The sequence below is a fragment of the Serinus canaria genome, chromosome 25 (assembly GCF_022539315.1).
Source record: "Serinus canaria isolate serCan28SL12 chromosome 25, serCan2020, whole genome shotgun sequence".
Classification (NCBI taxonomy): Eukaryota; Metazoa; Chordata; class Aves; order Passeriformes; family Fringillidae; genus Serinus; species Serinus canaria.
In genome coordinates this window covers 10,772,722-10,783,655 of record NC_066338.1, presented here as the reverse complement: position 1 = coordinate 10,783,655, position 10,934 = coordinate 10,772,722, and the positions used below count along the sequence as shown (strand labels likewise).

Genomic DNA, 10,934 nt, shown 5'->3' with positions numbered 1-10,934 from the left:
CCCTTCATCCCCTCAGGGTTCCCTTCAGGGGGCTCCTCACTGCCCTGCAGTGGGATGGGGATCAGGGCTGAGGGAAAGGCTCCTTGGGGTTCACACCTGGGCTGTAGCCGGGTGGTGGATGGAGATGGACAGCCCTGTGTGATGTCTTGATCCATGATTTGGGATCCAGGGCACCTTGGTTTGTGGATAATACCGGTTTGGGTGGGATGTTGATCTGCTGGAGGGCAGGAAGCTCTGCAGAGCCAGCTGCACAGGATGGGCTGAGGCCAGTGGGTCAACAAAGCACCACCAACCCCATGGAACATTCCAGGCTGGGGGAGAGGGGCTGGAAAGCTGGGAAAGGCACCAGGGTGTGCCCAGGATGGCACCTGGGCTATCCCAGCCAGGGGGACAGGGATTGTCCCCCTGTGCTGGCACTGCTGGGACCCCTCCAGTGCCAGGTCCAGCCCTGGGCCCTCCTGGCCACAGAGACATCGAGGGGCTGGGGCAGCAGGAGGAGGCTCTGGAGAAGCCCTGAGGGAGACGGGAATGGGCTCAGCCTGGAGGGAAGGAGGAACAGGAGGGGAATTTTCACCCCACAACTCCCTGGTGGGAGAGCAGGGTCAGGATCTGCTCCAGGGAACAGCAGGAGAAGGAACAGCCCCAAATTCCTCCAGGAGAGGCTCATGAGGAGGAATAAAAGGTTGTCAGACTTTGGAACTGCCTTGAGGGAAGGAGGCTCAGGCGGGAATTTCCATGCCAAAACTTCAGGGTAAGGATCTGCTCCAGGGAGCACCAGGAGGAGAAGGAACAGCCCCAGATTCCTCCAGAGGAGAGTCAGGAAGAGCCCCACATTCCTCCAGGAGAGGTTCAGGATGGACATGAGGAGGAATTTCCTCATGGAATAAAAGGTGGTCAGGCTTTGGAAGTGCCTGGAGAGCAGGAGGCTCAGGGGGGAATTTCCACTCCAAAACTCCCTGATGGGAGCGCGGGGTCGGGCTGTGCTCCCGGGGCACACCGGGACAAGGACACTGGGGGGGTCCCGGGGGTCCCAGAGTGTGTGGGGGGGGGATCCCGGGGGTCCCGTCCCGCCCCGCCGTCACGGCGCCTCACCGCGCATGCGCGTCCAGAAGCTGCTGGAAGGGCAACGGGGCGGGAGCGCGCGCGGCCGCGCACGCGCGGTTGGCGGCGGCGGGAGGGAGCGGGGGGAGGAGGCGGCGGCGGCGCGCGCGCGGCGCGCGGGGATTTTGCTGCGTCACCACGGGCCGAGCGCTGCGCGGGGCATTGTGGGAGCGAGGCCGCGCCGAGCCCCGAGCCCGCCCGGAGCCACCGGAGCCGCCACCGGAACCCCCCCCCGGAGCCCTCCCGGTACCCTCCCGGCACCGCCCGATCGCCACCGCGCCTCACCAACACAACCCGCGACACCGCCCGGAGCCCCCCGAGCCGCACCCCGCAGGAGCGCCCGCCGGAGCTGTCGCCATCCGCCATGTGAGGCCCGGGGATGGGAGCGGCGCGGGCAGGCCCCGCCAGGCCCCGCCGCTACCGCGGGAGCCGCCCCGGCGCCGCCGAGCGCGGGCTCCCGCCGCGGGCTGACCTTGGGCGGCCCCGCCGCTGCGCTGAGGGGTTTCGCCCCGGTTATCGTGTGGGCCCGGCCCCGGTTACCGCGTGAGGGCGGAGCGCCCCGGTTCGGCCGCCGGGCCCGGTTGCTGGCCGGGCCCTGGTGCAGCGCGGTGCGGGCGGGGATCTCCCGTTGCCGCTGCGGGTTGTGCGGAATGAATGGGGTGGCGGGGGGTGTTCGGGGGGTGTCGCGCGTTTCTCGGCGGGTCGGTGCCCGCCGGCGCCCGCCGAAACCGCGGAGAACTCCCGGTAAGTAACGCGTGGAACAATCCAGAGCGTGCAGGAGAGAGAATCTGTTTGTAAACTTCGGATTATCCCCCTAAAATCCGTTCCTGCGTTTTGCGCTGTCCCTGAAAGCGTCCAAGGCCAGGCTGGACAGGGCTTTGAGGTCTTTTCCAGCCCAAACCATTCCAGAATTCCGTGAAAAACGGAGGAATAACGAAAAGGCCGCTCAGGAGGGGGCGGAGGTGCACGGAAAGCCCCGGGGCAGGCGCGGTGTTGCCGTGCCCGGTGCGGGTGAGCCGCTGGATCTTCTCCACGTGCATCCCGAGCGGAATCCCGCGCTCCCTAATCAATCTCCTTCCTTGGAATTCTCCAAGGAATTTAATTGGGGGGTCACCCAAAACCAGAGCTCGTGGTGGACGTGAGTGTTCCCTCAAGAGCAGCCAGAGTTTTCTGTGTCCAGGGTGACGCTCGAGAGGAAAAACTGGCTGGGAAAGAAGAGCTGCAGGCAGCATTCCCACATCTCCAGTGGCAGAACAACCATCAGAGAGCAGGGTTAGGTGGGATTTTGGGGGATAAAATTCCTCCCTCCGAGGGTGGTGAGGCACTGGGATGGATTTTCCAGAGGATGTCCCATCCCTGGAAGTGTCCTGGCAGAGTTGGGGTTGTCGGGGGGCTGAGTGAGCCTCAAGGTCCCTTCCAACCCAAACCATTCCATGATTCTGTGACCTCCACGTGCCTGGCTGGAAGGACTGGAGGCAGCAGCACCTCCTGAGGTTTTGTTTTTGTCAGGAATTTGGGATGAGGACAGCATTAACTGGTGGGGTTTTGGTGCCTTTTCCCCAGCCAGGCTTTTACTTTTCTTCTGAAACCCTGAACAGTGGAGGTGCTTCATCTTAACCTGAGTGAAAGTGAGAGAACTGTGATCAAATTGGAGTTTTTTTGTGTAATTTCTGTAGATTTCATCATCCTGAAACTGCAGTGCTGCTGCATAGAATGGTCTAAAATCTAAAATAAGGCTTTTTTTAATGGAAGAAAAAAGGCTTTTATTTCTTTTCATTAAAAAAGCCTCATTTTAGGTTTTAGACCATTCTAAGCAGATGCAGCAGAGGAAAAGTAATTTTGTAAAACAGGTTTTGTTGCTGTCTGGGAGGGGAAAATCTTATTGAGGGCCCAATTTCTGCAGTGTCCTCGAGCTGTGGGAGCTGTCAGGAGACAAAGATGGGATCCCATGGGCACAGGATGCAGACAGAGGACATGAAAAGGGATTTGGGAACTTCCTCAGTGCCACAGATGGGGAGATTTGAGATTCCACTGGTGCAGAGAGCAGGATTTATCCAGGGATATCCAGCTGGATCAGGCAGAGCCTTGAGGGCTCTGTGGTGAAGCTGAGCCCATCAGTGCTGCTGGGAACCTTCTAGAACCTGTCCCACAGTGGTGGCATAACAATTCCTGTCGGAATGTGGGGACTGGAAGAGCCAGAGGAGCTGCAGGGATGGCTGTGGCTGCTCAGGGAGTCCCCAAAGCTCAGGTGGATGGGACAGAGGAAATCCTCTTAAATTCCAAATTCCCTTTTAAACGTTTAAATTCCCTTTTCTTTCCCAAACCCTGTGGGAGGGTGGCTGGATCACCTTGGCAAGCTGAGCTCCCTCGGGGTTTGGGTGAGCAGGATGGAGCTCTGACAGGTGAAGGGTGAGTGTTTGGAGAGGAGATGTTCCCTGGGAGCACGTGCGTGCTGCTCTCCTGGGAATCTCCGTGTGGGCAGGAGACACAAAGGAGCTCTCCAGCAGGTCCTGCCTTACTGGTTGGAGCTGGTGAGTCCTGAGTGAAGCTCACAGGGAGGTTTTTCCCTCCTCCCTTTGGGAGGATGAGATTGGAAAAGCAGATAAAAGGAGGAGAGGCAGCTCCAGCACGTTCCGGGGTGAATTCCCAGGAAAGCAGGGCAGGTTTAGGTTCAGAAACTTGGAATTAGGGAAATTAGGTTCCACAAACCTGGAACCACAATTATGGCTAAATAAAACTCATCTGGGATCCCACTTCCCTGCAGCTCGGGTGTGTGTCTGTAGCCTCGAGGTGAGTGGGATTTCTGGGATTGCTGTGAGTTCTGCTGCTGCCTCCGATCCCCAATCCTGCAGAGGTCACAGGTTCTGAGCACTCTCAGGGTGAATTCCCAGGAAAGCTGGGCAGGTTTAGGTTCAGAAATGTGAATTATGGCTGAGTAAAACTAATCTGGGAGTTTTACATGTCTCTCCAGCTCAGACATGTGAGCTGAGTGGGATTTCTGGGAGCACTCTGAGTTCTGCTGGTGCCTCCAATCCCTGATCCTGCTGAGGCTGCTGAGGTCAGGGGTTCTGAGCATTCTCAGGGTGAATTCCCAGGAAAACAGGGCAGGTTTCGGTTTAGAAATGTGGAATTATAAAAATTAAGTTCCAGAAACCTGGAACCAGAATTATGGCAGTCAGACTCATCTGGGATCTTGCTGCTCTGCAGCTCAGACGTGTGAGCTGAGTGGGGTTTCTGGGATTGCTGTGAGTTCTGCTGGTGCCTCAAATCCCTGATCCTGCCGAGGTCAGGGGTTCTGAGCACTCTCAGGGTGAATTCCCAGGAAAGCTGGGCAGGTTTAGGTTCAGAAATGTGAATTATGGCTGAGTAAAACTCATCTGGGATCCCACTGCTCTGCAGCTCAGACATGTGAGCTGAGTGGGATTTCTGGGAGCACTCTGAGTTCTGCTGCTGCCTCAAATCCCTGATCCTGCTGAGGCTGCTGAGGTCAGGGGTTGCAAGCATTCTGGGGGTGAATTCCCAGGAAAACAGGGCAGGTTTGGGTTCAGAAATGTGGAATTATGGCAGAGTGAGACTCATCAGGGATCCCACTGCTCTGCAGCTCAGACATGTGAGCTGAGTGGGGTTTCTGGGATTGCTGTGAGTTCTGCTGCTGCCTCAAATCTCCAATCCTGGTGGAGCTGCTGAGGTCACAGGTTCTGAGCACTCTCAGGGTGAATTCCCAGGAAAGCTGGGCAGGTTTGGGTTCAGAAATGTGAATTATGGCAGAGTCAGACTCATCTGGGATCTTGCTGCTCTGCAGCTCAGACATGTGAGCTGAGTGGGGTTTCTGGGAGCACTCTGAGTTCTGTTGCTGCCTCCAATCCCTGATCCTGCTGAGGCTGCTGAGGTCAGGGGTTCCAAGCACTCTGGGGGTGAATTCCCAGGAAAGCAGGGCAGGTTTAGGTTCAGATACCTGGAATTAAAGAAATTAGGTTCCAGAAACCTGGAACCAGCCTTGTGGCAGAGTCAGACTCATCTGGGATCCCACTGCTCTGCAGCTCAGACATGTGAGCTGAGTGGGATTTCTGGGAGCACTCTGAGTTCTGCTGCTGCCTCAAATCCCTGATCCTGGTGGAGCTGCTGAGGTCACAGGTTCTGAGCACTCTCAGGGTGAATTCCCAGGAAAGCTGGGCAGGGTTAGGTTCAGAAATGTGAATTATGGCAGAGTCAGACTCATCTGGGATCCCACTGCTCTGCAGCTCAGACGTGTGAGCTGAGTGGGATTTCTGGGAGCACTCTGAGTTCTGCTGCTGCCTCAAATCTCCAATCCTGGTGGAGCTGCTGAGGTCAGAGCCAGGAGCCTCCCTGGGAAGGCTGGAGATGTCTCCATTGAGAGCTGGAAGTGCTAACACCATCCATCCCCCTGTCACCGGGCAGGGACACTGAGATTTCTGTTAATAACAGAGCTGGAGCAACGTTCCGTGTGCCCCATGCTGGGGGGTTTTGTCTCCCAGCCCAGAGGGAGCAGAGCAGGGCATTTCTCATCCTCCTTTCCTCTTGAGAGTCTTTATTTCCTCGTTAAAAGAGGAAAATCTGTGTCCAAGAAGGGTTTAAAAATACCACAGTAAGAAAATTGCTGCTCTGCTGCTGCTGCACTTCACCTGAATACGGTGATAATTAACATTCCCTGAAATGCTGCTGTGAGGTTTTCACCCCTGGAACAGCTGAAACTCGAGGCTGAATTCAGAATCCACTTCTTTTTATTCTTTTGGAAATTAAATCTTTGGAGATTGGTCCCTGCCCAGCTGTTGTGGCTGCCCAAGGCATCGTGGCCATTCTGCAGCTTTTCCCTCAGCTGGCACCAGTTTGTCCAGTGTGGCACTGGGGGAGCTCAGAGGTGGCTGTTTTGGGGTTCAGCTGGAGCTGGGCTGTGCCCTGGTGGGGTTCATCCCTAGGAAATGTGGAGGGGAGCAGCAGGAGCCTTTGGGTGGATCCCTTTGTGCCCTCTATGTGCCACAGCTCGATGCCAGCAATGAATTGATGATCAGGTGAGTCAAAACCTTCATCTGGAAGTTTAGCAAATGGTCTGAAAAGTTATTTTTTGGTCAGTTACTGGCTTGGAGAGCAGCAGGAGAGGCCTCAGCTTGGTGAGATGGCTGTCACAGACCTTGTTCCCTGGTTTAGATCCTTGTACAGCTCACAGCCTGCCACCTCATCCCACTGCAGGGCCATCAGCTGGGGAAAATTCCTCCCTGTGAGGCTGGTGAGGCACAGGAATGGCAGATAAAGGGGGAAATAAGGTCCAAGAACAGATTAATATGGGATATTGGGATGAAATTCCTCCCTGTGAGGCACAGGAATGGCAGATAACAGGGGAGATGAGGTTCAAGAACAGATTAATATGGGATTTTGGGGTGAAATTCCTCCCTGTGAGCCCTGGAGTATCAGATAAAGGAGGGCATGAGGTTCAAGAACAGACTAATATGGGATATTGGGGATGAAATTCCTCCCGGTGAGCCGGATGGCTAAGGGGGAATAGGTCCAAGAAACTATAGGATTTGGGTGAAATTCCTCCCAGTGAGCACTGGGATGCAGATAAAGGGGGAAATAAGGTTCAAGAAAATATTAAGATGGGATATTGGGGATGAAATTCCTCCCTGTGAGGCCCTGGAATATCAGATAAAGGAGGAGATGAGGTTCAAGAACAGATTAATATGGGATATTGAGATGAAATTCCTCCCGGTGAGGCACAGGAATGGCAGATAAAGGGGGAAATAAGGTTCAAGAAGAGATTTAGGTGGGATATTGGGATGAAATTCCTCCCTGTGAGCCCTGGAATATCAGATAAAGGAGGAGATGAGGTTCAAGAACAGACTAATATGGGATATTGAGATGAAATTCCTCCCTGTGAGCCCTGGAATGGCAGATAAAGGAGGAGATGAGGTTCAAGAACAGACTAATATGGGATATTTGGATGAAATCCTCCCTGTGAGCCCTGGAATGGATCCCCCACCCCTGGAAGTGTCCAAGGCCAGGTTGGCCAACCTGGGCTGGTGAAAAGTGTCCCTGCCATGGCAGGGGGTGGCACTGGCTGAACTTTAGGGTCCCTCCCAAGCATTCCACGATTCCTTGGGAGGACAAAGGAGTGTGAGGAACACCCCTGGGCTCTGTGCCTGTGCAGCAGCCGTGTGGTTCTGGAATGCAGCCGTTCCCTGATTCCCTGGGCTGGGCCTTGTTGCCAGGGGAGGGCTGGAAGGGGGGAGGAGGTGTCTGAGCCCAGCCAGGTCGTTCTCCCTGCTCCAGGGAGCACTGAGCAGTGCAGGTGAGTGAGGTCTCTGCAAACACAGCAGTTGCTCGGGAGCTCTGTGGTTTTTTCCCAGCTCCCCTGGACACGCTGTTGATTTTTGAGGTGGTTGTGCAAAGGCAGAAGAATTCCAAAGTGCATGGGAGTCCCAGTGTGAGTGCTTGGGAGGTTGTAAAGAGCTTGGAGCAGTGATTCTCCAGCCTGTGCTGGCTCCATTGGGACTTAATCATAACAAATCCATTTTTTACAGTATCAATACCCCAAAAATATTGATTTTTTTTTTAATTTTGCTTTAGGTTTTAACTCTTTGCGTGACAAAAACCTCTCTGAAATCTGCCCGTGCAGCTGCTGCCTCAGTCTGCGGTAGCTCATCTTGAAGTTTATCAAACTTTTGATCTGCTGAAACGTTTATTTCAGTCTCAGATTTCAGTGGCTCCTCCCAGGAGCTTTCTGGGGGCGTCACACTCCGAATACATAATTTCTTTTTATTCCAGCTCTCTCTTTTCAACTTAAATCCCCTTTAAAGAATACAGTCAGCTCAAAATGCAGGTTTTTAGTGCAGAAAGGCTATTTTTTTGGTTGGATTTCTTGTTGGAAATCAATGCCCTCGTGTCCCTGCTGTGCCCACAGGCAGCCTGCCTCTGCAAAGTGGTACGACCGGAGGGACTACGTCTTTATTGAGTTCTGTGTTGAAGACAGCAAAGACGTCAATGTAAATTTTGAAAAGTCCAAACTCACGTTCAGGTGAGTAATTCAGGCACAAGGAGTGCTAAGAAGAAGTAGATTTGTTCTATGAGATGTTTTTGGGGCTAAATACTGATTTATTTTCGGGCTAAATACTGATTTATTTTTCTCTTGCAGTTGTCTTGGAGGAAGTGATAACTTTAAACATTTAAATGAAATCGATCTTTTTAATAATATCGATCCAAATGTGAGTATCCTCCTGAGTTCTTGGTGTTGGTGAGGGGCTGGCACAGGTTGTCCAGAGAAATTGCAGATATTCCATCCCTGGAATTGTTCAAGGCCACGTTGGAGCAACCTGGGCTGGTGGAAGGTGTCCCTGCCCATGGCATGGGTTTGGAACTTGGATTTTAATGTCCTCTCCAAGCCAAACCATCCCTTGGTTCTGTCATCCTAAAAAATACCACCTGTTATTTAGGCTGCTCCCAAGATTTTATTCCTTAAAAATAGGAATATGAACTCTTTTCTAAGGAAAATTATTCCTTTGAGCATAAAAGCTCCAAGTCAGATCCAGGAAAGCTTCTCCAGGGGGAATTTTCCAGGACAAGGAGTAAGGGAAGAGGTGAAGATAAAGGAGGGATGTCAGCAGTTCCTGGTGAAGGTCATCCTGGTGGCACTAACGGATATTTGGTCTTTTTCAGGAATCAAAGCATAAAAGAACAGACAGATCCATCTTGTGTTGTTTACGAAAAGGAGAGTCTGGTCAGGCATGGCCAAGGTTAACAAAAGAGAGGGCAAAGGTGGGTCTGGGCATCTGCTGCCTCCCCTGGCTTCTGATTTAGTGAATATTTGGGTCATGTTCAAATTGTGGAGCAGTTTTGGGTCACTTTCCTGCTCCTGATCCCACGGCAGCTCTCGTTAACCTGCCCGTTCTGACTGACAGCCCCTTCCTTCCTTGTCCTGAAATAATTCCCTGTCCTTAAATCACTCCTGCTCTTGCTGCAGCTCAACTGGCTCAGCGTGGACTTCAACAACTGGAAAGACTGGGAAGATGATTCAGATGAAGACATGTCCAATTTTGATCGCTTTTCCGAGGTAGGGAGTGAAAAATTCCTGGAGTTTTAATGAAGCCGAGCTTTTTGTGCACCATCACTTTGTAATTCCTGCATGGGGGCAACTGATCTGTTACAGCAAGGGGGGGGTGTTGGTTTAGGATTGTTTGGGGTGCACAGTGGGGTTGGATTCACCCCCAAATGTGGCTGTTGTGTCTCTGAGCAGATGATGAACAACATGGGAGGAGACGACGACGTAGACTTGCCAGAAGTAGATGGGGCAGATGATGTGAGTATGTGGGTGTAGTGGAGCCCTGCACTCACCCCTCAGGAGTCCTGCACTAAAAAAGGCTGAAATAGCCCCAAACCTTGTGATGTCACCTGGGGAGGCCCTTTCAAACCCTCTCTGCAGTGGCTGGGGGTCACTGTGGGACTGCAGTGAGGCCAGACTGAGCTCGCCGAGTTCCTCAAAATCCACATTTGGGAACAGATTTGGGAACCTCTTTGCTGGTGGGGGGCAGGGTGGTAGAGGAGCTGCCTGCTCCACTTAAAGGTTGTTTGTTCTCCTTTCCAGGACTCACCAGACAGTGACGATGAAAGTAAGTCCTCGTTGTTGTTGTCTTTGTTGCTTTCCCCTCACACACCTGCTGAAGGCAGGGCCAGCAGATGTTCATCCTGTCCACCAGCTAAAGCCAGCCCTGGCAGACAAATCTAATCTGGGAAAGCCTCTCCAAATACCAGTTTGACCTTGCCAGGCAGCTGCAGTGCCAGGGAGGCTTTGGCTTCAGGAGCAGCACGTGCTGGGGTGGCTGTGGCACAGCTTTCCCTTGGGAAGAGCCAGGGGGGAGGGCAGAGGCCCCAAAGTGCCCCGTGACCTCCTTGGTTGGAGGCCAGGTCGTCTTGCTCGTGTCCCTTGTGACATAATAGCACCCTGGGAGCTTTGAGAAACCAACCAAGCCAAAAAATAAAACCCACAAAGCAACCCTAAACCCACAAATTCTCTTCTTTTCCCTCTAGAAATGCCGGATCTGGAGTAAGGCAAAGCGTCGTCTTCAGGGTTTTGGGGAAAGAAGTTCATCACAACATTTCATAATTGAGATAAGAATTCCTGAGTTGATAGCCCTAAAGGGAGATCCTGCATCCTTTAACCCATTTTCAGTCCATTTTAAATGGCTTCACTGATGGTAGGTGTGTCCCATGGCACGGGGCGGTCTTAAAGCCACGAGAGGCAATAACAGTTATGCATGAACCATTTTCCAGACTTCCAAAAGAAAAAAAGAGAGAAAAAAAAAACCAAACCAACCCAATTGAGGTGTAGGCAATCCGTTGAGAACAGTTGCAATAAAGTTTACAGAGCCTCCTTGCCTCGTAGCAGAGAACCTGAATTAACAATGAGTGGTTCAAATGAGCTTTTTTTCTTTTTTTCCTCCCTCTCTCCACGGCCTGAAATTGTTGATTTATACAGGGAACAAAACAAATGTTGTCATTGGCTCCCCAAAAAAAAAAAAAAAAAAATAAATCCAGCAGGTGAGGCACATCCCCTCTGTGGTGTCTTAAAAAAAAGTTCATGTTATTAAAAAAAAAAAAGGAAAACTTCCAGATTCTCCTGGTTTTTGGTGTTGGAGCCCCCGAGCGGTGCCGGTGGCCGGAGGCTGCCCCTGGTCCCGTGTGACCCCAGACCTTTTCCACCTCCTCCTCCTCCTCCTCCTCCTCCTCCTCGCCCGGGGTGCGAGTGGCTGTACATTGTTGCTTGTCAATCTGTACATTTTAGACCAAAATCGTATTTGCACTGTGGGTTTGGCAGCAAGTGACAA

The 10,934-nt window shown here is 52.8% G+C and overlaps 1 protein-coding gene and 1 long non-coding RNA gene across 6 annotated transcripts; both read left to right on the top strand.

Moving 5' to 3' along the window:
- Positions 1-1,123: 1,123 nt before the first annotated feature.
- On the top strand, positions 1,124-10,822 carry PTGES3 (prostaglandin E synthase 3). The gene is made up of 8 exons (XM_050983838.1): positions 1,124-1,467; positions 8,018-8,131; positions 8,249-8,318; positions 8,770-8,868; positions 9,074-9,163; positions 9,347-9,409; positions 9,695-9,719; positions 10,138-10,822. Coding segments are annotated over exons 1-8 (483 nt in total). The 5' UTR covers positions 1,124-1,465; the 3' UTR covers positions 10,158-10,822.
- On the top strand, positions 1,852-8,011 carry LOC127060466 (uncharacterized). Of its 5 annotated transcripts, none has more exons than XR_007779578.1 (3): positions 1,852-3,891; positions 4,323-6,466; positions 6,780-8,011. It is a non-coding gene; the product is annotated as an uncharacterized LOC127060466 (long non-coding RNA). The 5 variants fall into 5 exon arrangements; XR_007779577.1 differs by having other exon boundaries at positions 1,852-4,159; positions 4,387-6,466; XR_007779576.1 differs by having other exon boundaries at positions 1,852-4,839; positions 5,279-6,466.
- Positions 10,823-10,934: the final 112 nt, after the last annotated feature.

Coding starts and splice junctions, on each gene's coding strand:
- PTGES3 (XM_050983838.1), top strand. Junction 8,869..9,073: donor TAACAAAAGAGAGGGCAAAG/GTGGGTCTGGGC, acceptor CTCTTGCTGCAG/CTCAACTGGCTCAGCGTGGA. Junction 9,720..10,137: donor ACCAGACAGTGACGATGAAA/GTAAGTCCTCGT, acceptor TTTTCCCTCTAG/AAATGCCGGATCTGGAGTAA.